The following is a 21,568-nucleotide window of genomic DNA, read 5'->3' as shown; positions in this document are numbered from 1 at the left end:
ATAACTAGCTTGTTTCTCTAGCCCTCTGTTGTCTAGAAATAAAGAGAATGTGAGAAGTAGACTTCCTCCAGGATGGGTAAGGTTAGGACTAAGTACCAAGAGTGTGAATAATGTACTATGTGTTAACTGTTCAGGAACTGAATAAAAACAGAAAGTAAGTAAAGATTCAAGGAACTAGATGTCCCTATAAGATCAGAAATACACAAAGGGAAAGTAACTGAGTAAGTAGGCATAAAGGATGAAAGGTTGTAGTTACAGAGTGGAAGAGTCTTTTAGCCTGTGTTCCCGAGAAAACAGAAGGCAAAGAACCCACACTTACTACCAAGACTTTATGCAAGGGGATTACTCATGGGCAGCAGGAGGGAGGGAGCAAATGGAAGCAAAAAGGTAGCACAGGGTGGTACATAACCAAATTGACCACAGCCTCTCTGCAACAAAGTTGGTTGCTGAGTCATGGAAGAGCTGCCAGAGGTGAAGAACCACTGAGTCTTAGAACAGCTCTTGGGTGGGCAGACAGGCCAACAATTTATCTGTTGTCTTCATCCTGGCTCCTTCCCCTCAGTGGTCAAGGTCAACTCCACAAGGCATGGGCTCCACTGTATTTCTGGGATGTGTTTGGGTCCCCTCCAGCCAGCATCGAGGGCAGACAGAACTCCTGTGAGTTCACACAGGTCAGTCCATGGGGCTGGAGTTACTGAGCATCTGAGGATTCCTCAACAATGAGTGTTACAGACGCTGTGTTAGAGTGGACCTCAGTTCCAGGGATGTTGAATTAAATGGCAATATTAGTCTCAGCATTACAACCATGGAGATAGCATGAGCCACCACCAGTGCTATTGTGGCTGAGAAGCAGAGCCCAAGGCCCCAATCACGGAGAGAGATAGGTCCAGGCTGATATGGGGTGCACATATGCTATCAGAATCAGTCATTTCAGTCACAAGTCCAAGCATGACTGCGGAAGTGGATGGCTGAAGCTGGGTGAGATGTATGTTAGGTATGAGATTATTTATGGGAAAACTGAAGGGTTGAGAGGCCAAGGTATTTGATATGTGGTCATCTGAAACAATGCACACTGGTTGGATGCCAGACACTATGAGCCTGATGCAGAGAGTGTGCACAGGCATGTTAGCTACTTTTTGGTTGCTGTGACTACTTGAAGAAGAGGAAAGATGTTTTTTTTTTTTTTTGCTCAGCTTGGGTGGAGTTGTTTGAATGCTCCATGTGCTCAGATAAAACTCACTGAGGTAGGAATACATGGCAGGGGCAGTTCTTCACTTCCTGTACAGAATGTAAGAAGGATCCAGGGACAAGGTCCTCACTACCCCAAGGACTCACCTTCAGTCACCTAATTTTTCAAGCTACATTTTACCTTCTGAAGTTTCCAAAATCTCTCTAAATAGCACCTTTAGTCTAGAGCCAATCATATCCAAACAACTGTGTTATTTAATAAGTACTCACAACTAGGAAACAAATCATTCTTTAATAAAAATCAATGCAGATAAAACCAACCAACTAAATTAATTTATAGTTTGGTACTTTGTAGGAAAATTGACTATCTCTTGATTCCTGATTGGGCGGAGTGTTAACTTTTAAATGAAGTAATTATCATTCCAATCCATTGTCTTTATTTCATAAGGAAAATCAAGAACATTCTCCATATTCTATAGAATCTGAGAAGCATACGTTTAATTATCTTGGGTGATTTGTGACTGTAGGAGTCAGAGTCACGGCATGTTAGAAGAGATAAAGCAAAGGAGAAGTACATGGTGGTCATGTCCTTAGGTGTTTATAGTCTGCCAGAGAGGGACAAACATAGATTGACAGTGGTAATACAAAGCAGAAAATGATACATGCCATGAAAAGGGCTGAGATGAAATGTGTTTCTTGGGGGGGGGTGTCTGAAGGAGGACCAGATGTCTACAAGCAATAATTTATTATAGAAAGAGGACAGGGCCCTGGGATCTTTCAGACTGGACAGAAATTGAGGTAGTAAAAGGAAGAGATGAGCATGGTCCAGACAAAGGCCAATTTAGGTAGGGGATACAGGAAGGTTCTAGTTGCCGCCTAGTGAGGCAGGAAAATGTTCAGATGTGCCTGTAATTTATGCCTATGAAGCTCACCCTCCTTCTCACTGGGATCAGAGGGGAATCCTAAGCAAGTGAGAGGCCTTGGTATGTTCAGGCTGGAATGAAGCAATGGTCCCAGCGCTGGGCTTGGAAGAGTATATGACATTAGAAATAGTAATACTTCATTCCCATGGAGGAAGCAGAGACACTATGTATATGTACATATATATTGGTTTCTTTCATGTCTTTGATATCTTTGTGAAAAACAAATCACAGGAAGGAGGTTAATTGTTAAAATTATTTTTTTTTGTATAAAATGAAGAGGCTTGAACTAGGTTGTTTATGGAATTTTAAGGATCAATCCCACAAAGTCCCTGTTTTCAACTCTAGTAGGAGAGGTGGGTAAGTCTGAAACTTGGAGCATCATCTTGCTGTGGTGTCAGAGAGGACCACTGTGCTGCAGTCATGGGCATCAAGGAGGCATTGGATGGTGGTGTGGGCAGCCCAGAAGTCCTATAGCACAGAAACTGGTGGAACCCATTGCCCAGCTATTTTATCATGCCAAATGATGTTGGAACCCGAACACCAAAGCACCAAAGGCACCTGATAGGTTTCTGAGATTAGGAATTCGCAAAACCAGAAGAAAGAAGACACAGTGGCCAAAACAGTTATAGGCTACACCTGAGCTTTGACATCATGAGGATACCTATTTGCTTGTGACTAGGTTTAAGAGAGGTCAGGGGAGCCAAGTGTAGCAGAGTCACATCCAAGAGGAGAAGACTTAGGCATTAACACCTATTATTTTTGTATTCAAAGACCAAAGGCACACCTCAGAAAGAGCTTAGAGGCAAGCTGCATCCCTCTGTCAAAGGCAGAGAAAAGGCAATTGATGATGACGTTTCACTCTCCGAGGAGACTGAAGAGGTCAAGATGATTAGCTTGTCAACTCTTTGACTTGCTTCTCGAGGACCTCCTGCCTGGGGCCGTGAACAGTGTGAGTGAAAAAGGACACAAGCCTCTACCTGTCATGAAGGTCACACTTCATACCAGGGGATTCCCTCTGCCGGCAGGTGCTTCTTCCTCACCTCCAACCCATTCTTACTCATCTCAAATTTAAATCACGTTAGTGAAATGTCTCTGAGCTCCTCTAGCAGACCCGACATTGCCTACTCAGTATCATTGCCACCTCCTCCTCTTTTTCTTTCTTTCTTTTTTTTTTCAGTCATCCAATTCGAGACTGCAGTCCTGAAGATTTCTCGGGCTAATCCTGAAGAGCTCAAGTCAAACAACCAAAGTAACACGCCACTATTCCCGGCTTCTGGAGCTGGGCACATGACCCAGTTTTGAGAAAGGGAAGGTGAGAAGAAGTCTCATTGGAACTTTCTGAGAGAGACTGTCCTGTTCTTGAAAAAGACACTGTGTTGCCTTCTGGCAGGGTCAGAATTGCGTAACTAGAGAGTCTCGAGTCCAGAAGCCATGGGTGCGGCAGTTCTGAGGCCAAAGCTGCCATGCTAGGGATAGCAGCAGAATAACGGAAACAGTTCACAACCCTCCCTGGAATCACTCAGTCGCTGAATTGACCAACTCCAGCCTCTTGACCTTGGGACTTCTTGCTGCATGAAACAATAAATGTCCTTATCATTTCAGACATTTTACTTAGGTTATTTATTAATAGTGGCAGACTCACATGAGGACCTCATATTCCCATTCTTTTCTTTCACAGTATTTATCACATATATAGTTATGTGTTTGATGTTTGTGTCTCCCACTGGATTATAGACTCTAAATTGACAGGGTAAGTTCATTTTGTTCGCCGTTGAATTTCTAGGAGTAAGCACCAGGAGTGAGTCCGGGTCTGTCTAAAGCACTCAGAGAAAGAATGTGTGAGAGCCTCAACTTCTAGAGCATTAGTGTTCCTCCTTCCCTCTGCTCTTTCTTCTTCATTGTCCTCCCTCCCCTCCCCCCCTCCCCTCCCCTCCCCCCTCCCCTCCCCTCCCCCTCCCCCTCCCCCTCCCCTCCCCTCCCTTCCCCTCCCTCCCCCTCCCTCCCCCTCCCTATCCCCTTCCTGATGCCAGGATTGCTTGTTTTTCTTCCCTGCTCTCCGTGAAGCTGACCTGAAAGAAGACTACCTGGTTGCCAGGAGAGCACCCAGGTTCCTCTTCAGCTCTAGTTCTCCACCGCTGTCTGTACCCCAGTAGTGGTTTCCAAGCTTTTACCTCAATGAGGTAAAAGAACTTTTCATGGTTGACCTAGTGCCACACACACTAGACCCAGAGCGTTCATGAAACGCATTTACTCCTACTATGTTTCTTGTATTCTTTAGAAATGGCAGCTTCGGCTCAATGTCTCAAGTCTGACTTAAAATCCTTTCTTGCCATAATTTACTCCTGACTTATTTTCCCATAGATTTCCCCTTCTCTTTGGAATTCTTCATCCTCATCTTCTCTGGTTAGGCGGTATTGGAGGCCAGCAAAATAAATAAATAAATTAATTAATTAATTAAAAAAATGTACAGACTTGTGAAAAAGTACCTGGGCTTATTTTTTTTCCCCAGTTAGCAGAAAAAAACAAACAACCGTTTTTTCCTCCTCTGGAACTTAATGGCCCCATTCAACAAGTGTACACGGGCCTCATTCTATGTGGGTTTATGTATGTAATAGTGCATGCTGGAGTTACAGGAGACCCACAGCCTCCTGGTGGTTGACACTCCCAGGGAGTCGGGTTCTAACATTCTCTGGATACAAATTGAAGAATAGACCCTCACTGTACTGTCCACTCCGCAGAGAAACTGCCCCTGTCCTTGTGAATGTGCCAGGACGTTCCTCTGGGAGAAGGAAGAAAGAGGGACTCGCTGCAGCGGACGCTCAGAACATTAGAGCACAGCGTACTGGTACTGCGGTGGGTGAGTATATCTATTTATATTTAGAGAATTATAATGCACGCCTCGGGATACTGTGCCTAAAAGGCCACAGGAGAGTATTAAATTACCTGCTTGAATAACCAAGAAAGCTCCGTGCTAATAAAGCCTTACAGATTTTTAGGAAGTATACTCTCTGTCCCTTGAAACTCGGTTCAGCCACTGTGCCCAGCATGCATCACGTACAACGGGCAGACTAGAAGGGAGGTCAGGCTCCAGAGTGCTGGAAGAGTGTGCGGCTAAGCAACCCCTGGGTCACGTGTCTTCTAGAAGGGCACCACTGTGACACCAGAGAGCATGTCCAGGATGTGTGCGTGCAGATTTGTGCTCTGGATAAGGAAGGCAGAATAGGGAGAGCCAGCCAGTGAGCAAGAGAGCAAGAGCCTGCAGTAGAGGAGGCTGGAGGCACAGGGGTGGAGAGGGAAGGCGATGATGAATACCCTCCTCAACTTTCCTCTCCCTCGGCCCACACACTTGAAATAGAAATAATAACACAACCAACCACCCGCTTGCATCCACGATGTTATCGCCCTACTTAAGTTGCCTCCTCACTCCGGAGGTTCGAGGTATAAAGTGCAGACTGCTGCAGGCTGGCTCCGGAGTACAGGTTCGCGCCGGCGCCGGTGACCCCACCTTCAAGGAAGCGGGCTCCGGGCTCTCCCACGCCACGCCAGGCTGACCCCCGCCCTCCTCCGTCCCTCCTCTCCGCCTAGCTCCCTCCTCCCTCCCGGGCGTCTCCTTCTCGCAGCGGCCCCCGCAGACCAGCGAGGCGGCGGCAGCACCCACGTCGCCGCAGCTCCTGCCCGCAGCGCGCTCGCCGCGTCCCCGGCTCCCACGCAGCGCGAGCCGAGCGGCGGCGCCAGCAGCCCGGACCCCGCACCGTGCGCACGGCGCGGCGGGGCAGAGCTGAGCTGAGCCGGGCTGGGGCCGCAGGAGGGCGGCGTGGTGGAGGACGCTGAGGCGCTGGACGAGCTGCGCACCTGGAAAGTTACGCGGCGGCCTGGTGAGGCTGGGGGGCTCGGGCACCCGGGAGGCGCGCGGAGAGGGACGGCGTGGGGACAAGAGGGTACTACTGGCCGTGCATTGCGCGGTGTGCGCTTCTCCCACACCCAGCCGGTCTCTCATGCTGTTTGCATGTGGACATGTGGACGCGTAGTGTTCTCTCCGTGTGGCGCCGGTGGCTCTGTACAGTGGCTGGGTTTAGAGCACAGTGTGGCTGCACCATCCTTGAGTTCTGCTGGGGCTGGGGTCTCAGGGCTGCTGTCGCGGTGTGCCAGCCAGGCTTTGTTCTCCAAGGTCTGGATAGCTGATTGGGGATACAGGACTCCTGCAAGGACTTTTACAAGTGCCTGTAAACTTATTTGGGTGTCCTGTCACTCAGCACCCTGGGGCGCTTTCACGTCTTTGCATATTCTGGTGAAGAAGGAAAGAGAGCAAACAAACGCTAAGAAACCAGCCACCTTGGAGAGGAGAGAAAAAGAAATGGGTTTCAGCTGAAGGATGAGAACTGAGCGCATAGGCAGAACAGGGGAAGCCAGGGGCTGAGAACAGAACCAGCTCAGGAGACCCTTTGAAGGGATGACTCCTTGCCTTCTGTGCTTTCTTGTTTCCAAAGTTCTGTAGGAAAGGGGCAATTTTTCTTAAACAGAGTGCAACATCCACCTGCTCCCTGCCACACCCCCATACACACAAAAGCCTTAGAAACCGTTTCTCGTCATTGCAAGTTTCTATTTAGCTCAAGGAGAAGGCGATCATCCCACAGAATATACAACAGCTGTTGCTCATGTTCCTGTTGTGTTTCGCACGCCAGGGTAATGAGGTGATGGGGTGAAGACTCTCTTTGGAGAATTAGACTGTTCTCGGCATCGCTACATGACATAGCTAAGAATAAACGACTTGCAAGGATGATGCCTGTGGACCCACTTTTAACAGTCCTTGACTCCAGGCCTCTGAATTCACAGGAGAGAGATGAGAACTCACTTCACAGGGAAAGAAGACATGTGCTGTCCGATTGGTGCCCAAGCCCCGGAGACTTGTATTGTCTGATTCCTCCGTGTTATTTTCCAGTTCTCTCCTCTTCTCCTCTGTTTTCATTTTCTCTAGCTTCCTTGGCTCACTATCCTGGGCTTATAAGTACTCTTACTTCTACTATTGTAAACATTCTTTGCATTGCCCCATTGATACCATCCTGAAGTCCCAACTCCTGGCATCAGCTCTTTCCGTGGTACCTTTTAAATGAGGTTCTAGCGTCACTCTTCTGAAATGGCTAACCTCTGTGCTTTCCTCTCTGATCTCATTTCTTTTGATGCATCTGGGATTTGAGCTACAGCCTGCTGGCCACTTGAAAATTTTATCTCCATGGTGTCTATCAGACTTCTCTTATTCCTACAGTTTTTTTTTTTTTTGTTATCCTTATCCAACCCAAAATGTGTTGCTTCTCCTTCTCTTCTCCCACAAATTATATTTTCGCAAGTATGACGTATGTCCACACTCGACAATGTAGGTAATGCTTTCTTATCTCCCTCCGTGGTCTCATCTAGTCATGTGAATTCAAGTCTTACCTCTGTAGAACTGACCTGAGGTTTTCCTTCTTTGCATCTGGCGTAGGCGTCCCCATCTTGTTGGCCCACGGGCATCTCAAGCTCAGTACATCTCCTGTTTCCATAAGGCTCCTTCTGCATGCCTCCTCTCTCTGGTCTGTGTCATGGAGGACCGCTGTAGATGGTGCTCCATGGAACACGTCTCACCGGGCAAATGAGTGACACAGAATGGAAGCACCACCTTCCTCCAACCTGTCCAAGATCAAAACACTGGGACTGACATACCCCACTGTCGCCTGTGCAATTAGAGGCTCCGCCCCAAATTTGACTCTCAGTCACCTCTGTTTTTTTCGAGATTAGAATGTGGTCATAACAGTTCTTTCCCTTTCCTCCCTCCCAAATCTGCCATATATCGCTCCTGCTCTCCTTTAAATTCATGGCCTCATTTTTTCATCGTTATTGTATGATATACATATATCTAGACAGATACAGATATAGATAGACACATCTCCTGTTTGGCCCATGTAATGTTGCTTGTATGTGTGTTTACTTGTGTGTGTATTTTCAGGGCTGGCCACTTGGCGCTGGACAACCGATTGGTGTACTCTTCCCTGGGGAGGACCAGGCCCTCTCCTGCTCCCAGCTCTCCTCAGTTGCCTGCAGTTCTCTGTGGAGGTGTCCCTCCTCACTTTAACACGTACCTTCTTACCACATCTCTACTCTGCTTTCCAATCTAGTTCTTAGATTTCAGTGCTACTGTTTCTTATGTGATCACAAACCCCAGGGACCTTCTTCCGTTTCCATTGATTTGTCCACTACTGCTACAAGTCTTTGTTTCTCCCTGCCATTTGTTTTTCTAGTCCCTTATTTATTACTGCTTACTGCGCTCCTGGGCTTGAAATCTACACAAGCCTCTCCTTTTGAGCATGTACAAAATTAAACTGGTACTCCGCCTCCCAATTCTGCCCCTCATTTTGGCTAATGGCATCAGCTCTCATCCAGTTGCCACAGGTGACCATGCAGTCTTGATTCTCTTTCTCCCTGCCATTGCTTGAATTCCATTGGCTAGAACGTCCTGGCTTGTGCATACCAGCTCACATTTCTGTGATTATTGTTTATACGCTTGTGTAGCATGGCTGCACCACCAAAAGAGATGAATGGAATGCTACTAAACCTTTTAGTATCTAGGATAGTTAGTATTCATAAAATTCATGATGTAAATTCTGCTGGGGGTGGGTTCGTCCACAGGTTGCTGGTAGTGGCTGATAGTTTGGTATGACAAACTCATATGGTTGTGAGTGGAGAGGAAAGCAGTCTCAACATCGAGATGCTGTGGATAGATAAAACTGAGCCTGTTGGCCACTGTCACAGGGCAGGTGGAAATGGGCTTTTAATTGTGGCCCTCTGAGGAGAGTCAGCTGTTTGTCATGAGGTCACTGCTGTTTGGGTTGCTTCAGGGAGAAGAAGCAGGGATTTCCGTATTTAGTGATGGTTAATTATTTTCTAAAAGAGCTCTGGAGAGACCAGTAAATGGTAGCCATACAGATACACATCAGTTTCATATAATCTTAGAATTTTATCTAAGGGAGCCAGTACAATCCCCTCCTCCAATTTCAAGCTAAACTGCCAATATGATGATAATAATAATAATAATAAAAAAAACCCCTACTCTGCTTTTCATGATTTATTGAAGGAAAGGAAATTGCAGTTACCTGTAACCATCCCTCCTGTGAAATCCTCTGTAGGAATGTTTTCCTCCTCCCAGTTGCTATGGAGATAGTCTGTATTTTCTCTAGTTCAAGAAGTTTGAGTCATTAGAATAGGTTTGAGACTCTGGGCCGGCTTTAATCTCATAAGCACATCTCACTTGGACTGGTGCAGCTGCCTTTGTCTCCCTCTCCCGAGGTTCCTTCTCTTGGTTCCACAGTTATTCCAGGAGCATTGTCTTCTAAAGGACAGCTATGACTATACAGCTTGAAAAAGAACTTGGCTTGCATTAAAACCCAGATACCATAATAAGGCTTGTGCATTTTTGGATTCTTACTCCAGTATATTCCTTTTTTTAAGCCTTATTACTCATTACTTTGCTTCCACCCATCCTGCATTCAGCCCATTTCTTCAGTGAGTTGGGCTTTGGGTTTTCTTGCATTTAGTTCATAGTAAGTCTTCTGTTTTCTAATGAAGAGACTCTCTACTTCCCAGCAGTTCTCGGGCCATAGAAAAGTACAGTAACTCCGTCCCACCCCCATCAGTTTCCTTTGTTCTGAACAACCTCGAAAATATGTTTCCTTTTATTTTTGACATTTATTTTTATGTATGTGCATATGTATCTGCATGCATATGTGCCATATGTGTGTGGTGCTCACAGAGGCCAGGAGAGGGCGTCAGAGCCTCTGGAGCTGAAGTTACAGTTGCTTTTGAGTTGTTCTGTGTGGGTGTTGGGTACTGAAGTCTGGTCTTTGGGACGTGCAGCAAGGTCTGTTAACCTCTGGGTTGTCTCTCTAGTCGCTGTTCTAAATGTCTTGCAACAGTGTGATATATTAGTTGCAATTGATGAGCTGACATGGATATATTACTAGCTAAAGCCCATCAGTTATAATTGGGTTTATCCTTTGTATTGTATATCCCATGGGTTGGGACAAGTGTGCAATAACATGCATCTTTCATGTCTGAGCTAAATTGTGTAAAGCTATTACTTAATGTCTACCTGACTTGGGCGGTGTCCCCTTGTGGAATTTACCTTAAGTCAGGAGACTCGCCTGTGGGTTGTTATCACTGTTAATCCTCGGAAATTGGGTGACCACCTGGGTGATGTCTCCTTTAGTCCTTGAAAGTGGTTAGGGGAGATATCTGATTCCAGAGAAAGCCTTTCCTGAGGCTGTTCTCCAAATGCCTGGAATGTGTATGTCTAGAGAATGATCAGTCCACATTGTTAGCCCTTCTTAGGGGAAAGTCAATTGGGAAAACTATGAAGGCACACATGATTTTCATAACAGAAGACAGCTGATATATAACAAGCCAAGTAACACCAAAAACTCCTTGGGATTTGACTTCCTCTGGAGGAATTCCCTGATCCCTCCAGGTAGTGACTTTGCCATAACCAGCTGAGTTCTTATGATATATTCCTGCGGTCCGCAGCAGTACAGAATGGTCTCAATGTCACAAACACTACCTGTGTTTGGCTTGTTTATTCCTTTCTCCCCTGCTCTCCGGAACTCTTGGTGGATACTCATCTTTTCACTGTCTGTACTCCTCCTGTTTCCCATAATGCTGTACAGTTGGACTCATAGAGAACGTAGGTTCTTCCAGTTGACTGCTTCACTTAGTAATATTCTTTTAAAGTTCCCCTGTGTCTTCTCATAGGTTACTACTACTTCTTATTCTTGAATAATGTTCTGTTAAATAGATGGACTGCAGTTTCTTTGTTAACCAACAGAAGGACATGATTGCTTCCAAATTGCAACCTTTATGAATAAAGCTAAAGGTGTTGAGGAAGCCACATGACTCATATTGAATAAACACGGGAAGCATGATTAACTTAGTGACAAATGACCACTCTGTCTTCCAAGGTGCCGTATCACCTCACATGCCCTCTGGTGACCCCAACCTTCCTGCTGGTCCATATCCCGTCATCTCTGTGTTTGGTATCTCACTGTTGGGTCAGTTTCAATTTATCTACCCACAGATGACTGTGTCTTCTCCTGTTCTTCTTTGTTGTCTATAAATCTTGGATTGGGTGTCTTTTCAGGTCTTTTGCCATTTTAAGGTTTGTCTAAAATGTTGTGTGTGGAGAACATCCCTTTCATTTGCTTTCTCCAAGACCATTTCACTCTCTTCTTTTGCAGAGTTTTAGCAACAGATAAACTTAACAATTTCTCCTTTTATAAGTTACTTGTGGCCTTTTATTTTAAAAATTACCACTGAATCTAAGATCACCTTGACTTTCTTCTGTGATATCTTCTAGGTTTTATAATTTTGTGTCCTATGTTTAGGCCTGTGATCTACCCTGGAGTTAAATTTTGTAAAATTCTGTGCTTATGTGATTTCATTCTTTCCCTGCATGTAGGTGTTGGGTGCTCGTTCTCCACGGGCTTCACTTTGCTTTCTTCAAGGGTCAGTTGACTGCACAGTTCTGGGATGCTGTTCCAGTGATCTACTTGGCTATGATTTCACTTGGGCCCTCACAGCTACTTTCCTCTTCATACTCTCACAATGTTTGCAGCTTTGTAGTGAGCACAATGTGGGGTAGAGTCAGGTCTCTGATTGTTCTCCTTTGATTGTTTGCCTAATTTGGTAACATTTTTGATCAATACGTTATTTTGATTGACATAAGTCATTTCCTATTGGTGAAATTATTAAGGCTACTCCATGTAGTTAAAAGGGAGGTTTATTTAGTGGTATAACTTACAAATGAAGGGATAGGTAGGTTGCAGGGTCTGGGGAAGATGCAGTGCAGTCTCGCGGTGTTCTCTGGAGAACTCTACTCAGTCTAGCTTCAGCGTCCAGGGTCCAGGAACCGAGAGAGCAGCGCCTCTGGATCTCGGGTCTTCAGGGTCCTCTCTTGGCCCTGCCTTGTAGGCGTGACAGTTACCGAAGCCTCAATGGGGGTTGGAATTTCCAGATCAAGAATGGCTACCTACTACATCTCCCCCTTTTGTCTAAATAAGAAGGTTCTAACCTAATACAAGACTATATATAAGGAAAGGTTATCAAATATTGTCCAGAGGTAAAAGAGGGTTAATGACCTAGATAAGATGGAACTACAACCAATGCGAACAATATTAAGCAAGAAACACATACTAAAATCCAGAGAAGTCTAGAGTGTAGGTAAATGGCATGTTACAGAGATCATTCCAAAAGGTGTACTATCCTAAAGAACCTGAATCTAATACTTAATATGTTCTATCTAAGATAATATGTATATAAAGTTGTAACTATAATTGCTAGTCTTCAATCCCATCAAAGACCTGGAAGGAATATAATGGTACCTGAGAAATGGAAGATGGATGCAAGCAACTTTTGGGAATCTTGCAAGAGTAGACAGAGACAGCTGGCAGCCTGGACAGTCACCTAATGTTTCTCAGCATTGTTGGTGCATTCAAATTGGCTACAGGCCTAGAGTATCTGACAGACCATTTTCAGAAGCAGGAATTCTGAAAGACCATCTTATTCTGTCTTGGCAGAGTTCAGAAGTCACTTTTCCTTTTGTCCCGCTTGTTCAGAAGGACAGCACTCGTATTGTCAGCAGTTGAGGCAAGGGCAGTTCTTTGCCCAATAGGCCATTTTGTGCCAAGAAGACAAACTTCCAACTGGAAATGTCTTAGAAGCCCAACATTCTCTCGGGACCAAATTGGTGCTGCCAGGAGCAATTGTGTCTCACGTCAACAGAATTCTAAGTTATTTCAATGCCATATTCTCTAGGTCTATGAAGTGTTTGAAGATTACCTGTCCATCCAACCTATGTATCTGTAAATCTGGATAACTTAACTAACATAACTATAGAGATGACAAGCATAGGTGACTATAAATCTATAAGTCTTATCTACTGAAATAACCTAAGAACTAAAGCTTCATGTAAATAAGGTAAACAGTCTATAAGCAAATGACTTCAAAATTGTGACAATACACAAGATATTTATAACAGAGGTAGGAATGTATAGTGAAATACACAATATGACAATAAACTTAAATATATATCAATATACAGAATATCCTAAACAGAAGTAGAACATACATACAGTATGACAGATATAAATTTACATTTGTATCAATATACAAATATTTCAAATAAGAGTAGAAATATATGTACAGAACAAATATAGTTCTGTATTTGTATCAATATACAAATTATCTTAAGCAGGAATATAAAAATAGTTTACATTTGTATCAACATATAAGGATCCATAACAGTGCAAAATACAGTGCAAATTGTCTAAGGCTGCTATTTTACTAAATTTGTTTACTAGGATATACAAAAATCTACCATAATATCTTATACCTATCCATTCCATTTCTTCTTTTCCCTTCTTTTTTTAAAGGAGAATACTGAGTTTAATATTTTCTTCCACCCTCAACCCTATAACCATCATCCATAACCCTGAGAAATATGAAACCTTAGGGAGAAGGGGCATTGTTTTCTTAGAATTGCTTCCTGCTGTTTTTTGGGGGTGATGGTATCTCTGTTGGGTACCGTGAGAAAGCTCAGATAGTTGAATCTCAGTTAGACTAACTGTAGATTCTGCAGCAAGTTTCAGAGTAATGGATAAGATTGTCTGAAATTCTAGCAAGAAGTGTAGTATGATGATGATTACTGTGGCATCATTCTGGATTGGGTAGAGTTGTTGTTGTTGGGGCCCCATCTTCCTTCTGGAGACTTCAGAGATTGCTATTGGAAAAACTTATTTTTTTTTTTATCAAAATGGAAAGTTTGGATTTAAAGAGGACATAATATGTAAGAAAAGATTCTGAGAAATCAAGAATAAGCATGGAGAGAATTAGAATCTTGAAGACAATGGTCCCTTTTTATTGGTTTCCTTCTGTCCCACACCAGAGGGCTCTTCTGATATGGAACTGAAGAACCTCTCAACCTTTTCTTTTAGCAATATACTTGGGTTGGTTCAGTAACTATTTAGTATTTATTCAGTCATAATGCCAGAATGCCATACACCAGGAGCAGTGCTAAATTCTCTAAGTCATATGATCCTCTAAGAATTCTAAATAATACGCAAATTGTTATATCTATTTGTCTGTCTGTCTGTCTATGTGTCAATCTGTCTTTTCTGCTCTTATCACTGAAGCCTAGTAGCTGTTCTGGGGACACAGGAAAACTGATCAAAAGTATTGAGACAGGAACTCTGGCTCTGTAGCCTTAGCCAGCATTATACCACCATCTCCCATATTTATAGATATGCTTGCAACCACCCTCCCCTCCCACTCCCTCCCTCTGTATTTCCTGCCCGTGTGTGTGTGTGTGTGTGTGTGTGTGTGTGTGTGTATGTGTGTGTGTGTGTGTGTGTGTGTGTGTGTGTGTGTGTGTGTGTGTATGTGTGTCTGTGTTCAGTATCTGTTCATGTGGATGAATTTCTATCAGGCTCTAGGTGGGTAAAGAGTACATCACATATTATCTAGATCAGAGCCAAGATTTTGTTTTTAAACTTCTCTAGGACTGAAGGAAAAAACAAATTTTGGCTGTACTGACTGCAAGGTGTGAACCAGCCTGAAAGTCTTTCCCAGTCCCTTTGCCCTTCTGTGAGTAGCTTCTTCTCCACAAAGAGAATTAAGATAATGAAAGAAACTATGGTATTCTCCTCTCCTCTTGCTAAGTGCCAAGACTTAATCTCCTCTCTCTCCTACCTGACTCCGAAGTGTATTCCCTCTCTAGTGACTAATGCTATGCCTTCAAAGATAACTCAGTAAATCTTTTTGATTTAAGAATTTCACTTCAGCATGTAAGAATAAATAGAAGCTATGCTAAGGAGTTGCCAAGTTTAATGAGATCTGGACATTCTGGATAGGATTTCGTGTCACCATTCAAACTGTTTTCTCATCTCCAATTCTTTGGCGGGGCATGTTTAGTTTATTTATTTATTTGTTTGTTCCACAATGGTTTCTTTTCTCAATAGAACTTAAGGCCCAGAAAGAGTAAGGTCTCCCTCCCACAAGGAAATATTTGCATCTTGAAAGATCTTTTGCTTTCAAGGCATCTGGTTCCTTAAACTTCTGCCTCATGTAGAAATGAAACTGTGTTTTCCTCCTATAGAGATGTATGAGCCCATCTCTAGTCCCATATTACTAAAAGGGAGAGAGGGCAGGTTGCTTCCTCTTCTCAAGTAGCCTGAGTCCTTTGCTCCTGTTAAATTGGGCTTTTATCGCTAAAGTCTTTTCTTATTATATCATGCACTGTCCTTTAATGTAAAAATGATTTTAATAACCTGTAGCTGCTAGATTGATGAAGCAGCATCCTGCAGCTCAGTTCTCCTTGTGGCTAGCAATCCATATTTGAGAAATCATTTGCCTTAGTGACAGATCGGAAGCATGGACCGTGAATCTAATCAGGTTTTATGTGGCTGGAGGCTTGAAACCTTGCTGAGGGGCAGCAGAACTTACACAGGTGAAGTAAGAACTCACACTAGTCTTGAACGATTTAGTAACTTGTGCAATTCAGTGAGCTGAAAGAGAAGTTAGCTGCTGTCATCTCTCCCCATTCTAGGAATTCGAAATAGCTCACAGGATTAATACAGCTTCTCAAGTGACTTCAGTCAAACAGAGGGCGGTGTTTGGGGCGATTTAACACTCCCTACTGAATTGTGCTTCAGGTTTGTATGATGATTGGATCGGTACAAATTTTGCTCTGTTCACAGAACGGAAATGATTTTAGATCTTTTCATACTTAGGGTGTTAGAACTCTGTTCACTGTCAAGTCCAAGTTTAATCCATGAGACGATATGCCTTGATAGAGTACATGACACTTGAAGCTTAGTAAGCAATTGTTTTGTGAATACAGAGTGAGTCATTGGTTTAATATTATATTTAAATCTGCTTATACTTGCTGAGTTCTCTATAAGACAATCCCTTTTCCTCCTTTCCTCTCCTTGTTCACAAAGTCTGCCTAGAAGATGGCTTAGGGCTGCATGATAGAAACCTTTGGGAGTGCCTTTCAGAGTAGCATTCAAGTGAATTCTCAAGTCTCTATCAACGTCTTCTGAATGGATAATTATGGATACAAGTGTGTCTAGGCTCACTTCTTTAAATTCTCCTCTCCTCCATCTTTCTGTGTGAAGTTAATGGGTGTGAATAATAAACGGTGCTGGCTGAACAGAGGCTTGAGGGCTGTGCCTGCTCCATGTCTGCAGCCTGTGAAGGCAACTCCTCACAGGCTTGTGTTTATTAACGGTGGCTCCCAGGGAGAATCCTGTGAGGAGTGGCCCAGTGTTGAAAGATGTTTCACTTCTTATTTCTGTCTCAGTCTTTGGCAGCCTGTGTTGGCTGGTAGCATCTGTTTAAGATATGGAGACTGCCTTACATTTTTTTCACCTAGCTAGCCTCTGTAGAGGCCACAATTAATCTGGTAGAAGTAATGAAATCAAGTCAAGATCTTGAAATCCGGAGAAGGAGTGGGGAAATACGTGTTTATAAACTTCGTTTTTGATCCTCTGTTCTGATTTTATAAAATCAGAAGTATTTCAGATGATTTTCACAGTTGATGTTTGGTTCCCCAGACTATCCCATCCAAAACTGCAATGCTTGGTGTGCCAAGAGTTAGGGTGGCATCTGCGGTACTTCAGTTGTGCAAATTTACTCAATAAACTTATCACCTGCAGGTGATTTCCTTTTCAAAAAATATTTTATTTTTTAAGTTGTAATTGTGTGTCGGCACCTGTGGGTGTGATGCTTATGGTGACCAACCAGAAGGGAGAACTGGATCTCTGAGAGCTGGAGTTACAGGTGGTTGTGGGCAGTTGATACTCTTAACTGCTAAACCATCTCTCCAGCCCTGACTTACTGTTTTTCAAAATCTACATTATTTATGTGGAACTGCCTCAGTAAACCTAAACATGCCACTTATTTTCTATTGAAATAATAATATCAATGAACAAAACATTCTGGTGCCAGCTCTTTGAATGTATAATAAATGTTAAAATAAATACATAGCTTTAGAACTTTAAAAAAATGACAGATCAACTAAAATTACCCCTTATAATCTCTAATCTCCCTCTAGCAACCCAAGACTCATTGGATTAGTGATAACTTTGGTGAATCCGTGAGGCTATGAGTGTGTGTTTACACACAAGCATGCTCATGCTCGCACCTCTGTGTTCATGTGTAGGCAGGCCAGAAGTTGACGTTAAGGTGTCATTGTAAATTGATTTCTACCTTATATGGTCTCACCTGAACCTAGAGCTCACCAGTTTGGCTAGTCTAGCTACCCAACTTGCTCCAGGTTTCTCCTGTCTCTGTATGCTGGGCACTAGGAATCCAGGCAGGCTGAGGTGCCCACCCAACATTCATATGTTATTCCTCACACTTGTGTGGCACGTCCTTGACTCATTGAGCTGTCTTTTGAGCCCTGAAGATTTTCTTAATGAAGGAATAGAGCCTCACACCATGGGCCATCACTTTTTGCACCACTTGATTTGGGGACCTAAAGTGAAGGATGTAGAAGAAGCTTTGCAGGGACGTTTTCTTCTCAGGGATCACAGTTCAAAAGTTTATAACAACTAGCATTGCCAGAGAGGCAACACTTGGGGGGGGGGGCAGGCAAGAACAAACTGCTAGTAAAGCGATACGAAATCTGCCTCCACTCTGTGAGGAGTGCAGGCATGTTATTTCTAAACCAAGGGGTGCTCTTTGCTAGAGCCGCAGTGGGAGGGGTGGGAGGGGTGGGAGGGGTGGGAGGGGTGACATTTCCCAGCCTCGGTTGCTGTGGCTGCTCCTTTGCATCGACTCTCCGCCCTGCTGACATCCAAAGCGCAGTCTTGTTGGATGCTTTTGACAGTTGTCCAGAGAGAAGGACCAAAGAGAACAGCAGCTGACACAGGCCCGTTGCAGAAAACGCTCAGGTGTGATGCTTGTACTGGTGAAAGAACAGGGAAGAGTGAACACAAATGCTAGCTGCTCTCTGTAGAGGGATAAAGGAACTCTGTCATTAGCTTTCTTTGTGCGACTGGAGGAGTTTATTGCTTATCAAAGGATGATGACTGCTGTGTGTCTGTTTATGAAGCAGACTGGAAAGGGGAGGGCCGTTAGGAAGTGGAACTCCACTTGCTCACTCCCAGTTCTGTGCCCTCCCTTAGGCTCCTGAGCAACATGGGAAATGGTTCAGTGAAACCCAAACATGCTAAGCATCCAGACGGCCAGCCAGGGAACCTCAGCACGGATGCCCTGCGGAACAGAGTGGCAGAGCTGGAACGAGAGCTGAGGAGGAAGGATGCAGAGCTTCAGGAACGGGAGTACCACCTGAAGGAGCTGAGGGAGCAGCTGTCCAAGCAGACTGTGGCCATCGCGGAGCTCACAGAAGAGCTGCAGAGCAAGTGTATCCAGCTGAACAAGCTGCAGGATGTGATCCACGTGCAGGGAGGAATCCCACCGCAGGCCTCTCCTGACAAAGTGCCTTTGGAGGTTCACCGCAAGACCTCAAGGCTGGTCTCTCTCCACAGCAGGAGGGGGGCAAAGGCTGGAGTGTCTGCAGAGCCAACAACCCGAACCTATGACCTCAACAAACCCCCTGAGTTTTCCTTTGAGAAAGCAAGAGTCAGGAAGGACTCCAGGTAAGAAGTTTCTGTGCTCTGGTCATTCAAGTGGCCTACACAGTAGGGAAGACCAGAGAGGTGGCCATGAAGCTTCCCAAATGGCCAAGGGCATGGCAACCTCAGTTGTGGGTATGGAGAACTTTGTGGAGTGGGTTTGTCCAGGAAATGTATCTCTTATTATGCAACCTTTTCTTCAAATCTGGAATTGCACTTTACCTGGAGGTTGAGGGATATAGTTTCAGAGACAGGTACAACTGAGGGGCCAAATTTAGTAGATACCATCTTTGTTCTCTTGACACTCCCAGAGGAGTAAAGATCATTTAGGAAAGGTGCACTTGTCTTCCTAAGGAAGCAGACTTAACGATGTACACAAAGCACAGTGGGGTTGAACAGGTACAGCAGAGCCAGCTTCCTAGGGGCTGGTCTGCGAGAGTCCTGAGAAAGGGCCATGATGGAGACTCAAAGGAGGATGACTTCATCCCTTCACTGCACAGTCCAGGCTGGGCGCTTAAAAGAAACAGACACAGACCTTGCCTTCTTGTGTGGAGAGACAGAGCATGCAGAGAGACAAATGAGGAGTGTGAGATTATTAATTTCAGTAAAAGGCACAGTGACTGGAAGCAATGTTGTGGGTGGTGTCCAGGGAATGAGGGGAAATGGTAAAAGAAGTGCCATTGTCAATGAAGGCCTGGCTGATGGATGAGGTGACCTTTAGCTCAGACATGAAGGACAAACACTGAGCAGAAATTAGGTGAAAAGAGCATTTCGGGTAAAGGGAACAAATGAAGTTAGAATTAATTTATAGAATTTGATCAATTTCCATTTAAATATTTCAGATCAACATGTAATAGCGGTGCATATTTATATGTGCAGTGTGATATTTCAACACATGTATACAATGTCCATTGATCAAATTGGAAATTTAGGGTTTCTATGTTCTTACCATGTATTATGTTGGGCACAAAATTTTGAATTTTTAAAAGAAAATGTAAGATTTACCACTGCTTTCTTCTTAAGTGTATGTCAGTGTGCATATGTGGGTATGCTTCTGACTAAAGTTTGATTTCTTGATTAGGAGAAATTGATTAGAAAGATGAGTCATGGTCTCCTCTCTGCATTGTCTTTCAGTGAGTAAGTGCTTTTAATTGACATGAGGTTTTTGTCTTGGTAATGTCTCGGCTGAGCCTGTATCTCTGTGCAAGAGCTATGAAATTAAATCAAATTTTAATTTACTCACAGGCACAAGTAACATAAATCAAGATGAAACATCCAACTTAAACAAATAGCTGATTAATCTTGACAACAAAGTTATGAAGGGGGGTTTAATTCTTCAATTTGTTGACAGCAATTGAAATAGTGAATGATCAATAAATATTTGAAAGGAAAAATAGTCATATTGGATTATTAATCATATGATTCTGTAGGCGAAATAAATCTGATTAATATTAGACATTAGTAGGGTTTTGTGAGGCCCAGCGTTTTATTATTAGTTGATTTAGAAAGGTCTTCTCTATTTATTTCTTTCAAAATAATAATTATTTTAGTGGTCTAGATTTATAGCTGTTATAAACATTCATATTTTTCAGAACTTGAATATTATTCACTATTCTTTTTGATAGACTATGTATTTTGACACATGGATGTTATGCATTATGTCATTATGCACATATACACACACATACATGTGGGCATGTGGGCATATGCAATAGATCATTTACTGTCATCCCCAAATCTTCTCAAACTGAATCTGGTTTTATATATGGGACAGTGTATGAGAATACTTAGTACTAATCCATCTTTGACTTCCTATCCATGTAAGCTACTCTCTCTCATCTTTAAACCAGGGGTTTGTTTAGTTGCTTTGTCCAAAGACTTGCACTCATCTTGAATCAAAACACTACTCCCCTAGAGCTGAACAATATGAGACAAACATATCCCTTTGAATTGTTTGGTTAGCTTAGTTATTACATGGCAAAGGAAATTGTTATTTATGCACTTTGACTTTCTAAGCTAAACCCCCATTATTTTTCTTCTGTGTTTAGTGAAGAGATCACTTGAAAGGCAGTGTGCCACTGAGTAAGGATTAGCAGTGAGCCTTCCCCCTCCCCCATGGCAAACCAGACAGCCACACATCTATGTGTAGGTCAGGAGGAAGAAAGGGACTAATTGATTTTTTTAATAGTACTGGAGACCAAAAGACTAATTGATTTTCTTTAATGATTGGTCCTAAATAGAGCAGCAAATCATTCATGCCCTAATAATCCTCATCTGCTTTCACAAAGCCTTGAGGTCATAGGTGAAATACTTAAGTAGGATATGGACCCATCTCCCTCTCATTGACTGACTTATGCTTCAACTTCCCTTGATAAACGGTCAAATACATTTCTCCTGCAGTCTGAAATAACTGGGTGAGCGCGGCTAGCTCAATCCATTCAGAGATGTAAATTTTCAGAAGTAGTCACCACTAACAATTTTTCCATTTTTAAACACTTCTAGTTTTGAAGGAAAAGACCAAATAGATCTGGACTATTCCTTATGCAATTTGTGAAAAATTTTATGAGAAACAATGTTCTAGAAGTCAAAGCACTAGGAATATGGGTTGTTGGTCACTAACAAAGCTTGATATACACAGCCCATTGATTCGGCTGCTTTCCAAGCAGAGTCTGCTAGAGATGTGAGAATGCACTCAGTTAAAATGGCTGTCTGTTCATTCCTAGGCTCTCATAATTAATTCATGGAGCTTCGGTAATGTTTCCTGAATGAATTGAAATCTAAATTTATACCCAAGATATATGT

At 43.4% G+C, this 21,568-nt stretch overlaps 1 protein-coding gene across 1 annotated transcript in view; it reads left to right on the top strand.

Moving 5' to 3' along the window:
• Positions 1 to 5,377: 5,377 nt before the first annotated feature.
• The window catches only part of Prkg2 (protein kinase cGMP-dependent 2), a 105,682-nt gene continuing 89,491 nt past the window's right edge, over positions 5,378 to 21,568 (top strand). The window contains exons 1-2 of the mRNA XM_028873158.2: positions 5,378 to 5,986; positions 18,317 to 18,790. Of these exons, the coding sequence (XP_028728991.1) occupies positions 18,330 to 18,790 (461 nt within the window). The 5' untranslated portion in view covers positions 5,378 to 5,986; positions 18,317 to 18,329. The remainder of the gene's footprint in view (positions 5,987 to 18,316; positions 18,791 to 21,568) is intronic.

Source organism: Peromyscus leucopus, chromosome 10, assembly GCF_004664715.2.
Source record: "Peromyscus leucopus breed LL Stock chromosome 10, UCI_PerLeu_2.1, whole genome shotgun sequence".
Lineage (NCBI taxonomy): Eukaryota > Metazoa > Chordata > Mammalia > Rodentia > Cricetidae > Peromyscus > Peromyscus leucopus.
This window is presented reverse-complemented; position numbering and strand designations above follow the sequence as displayed.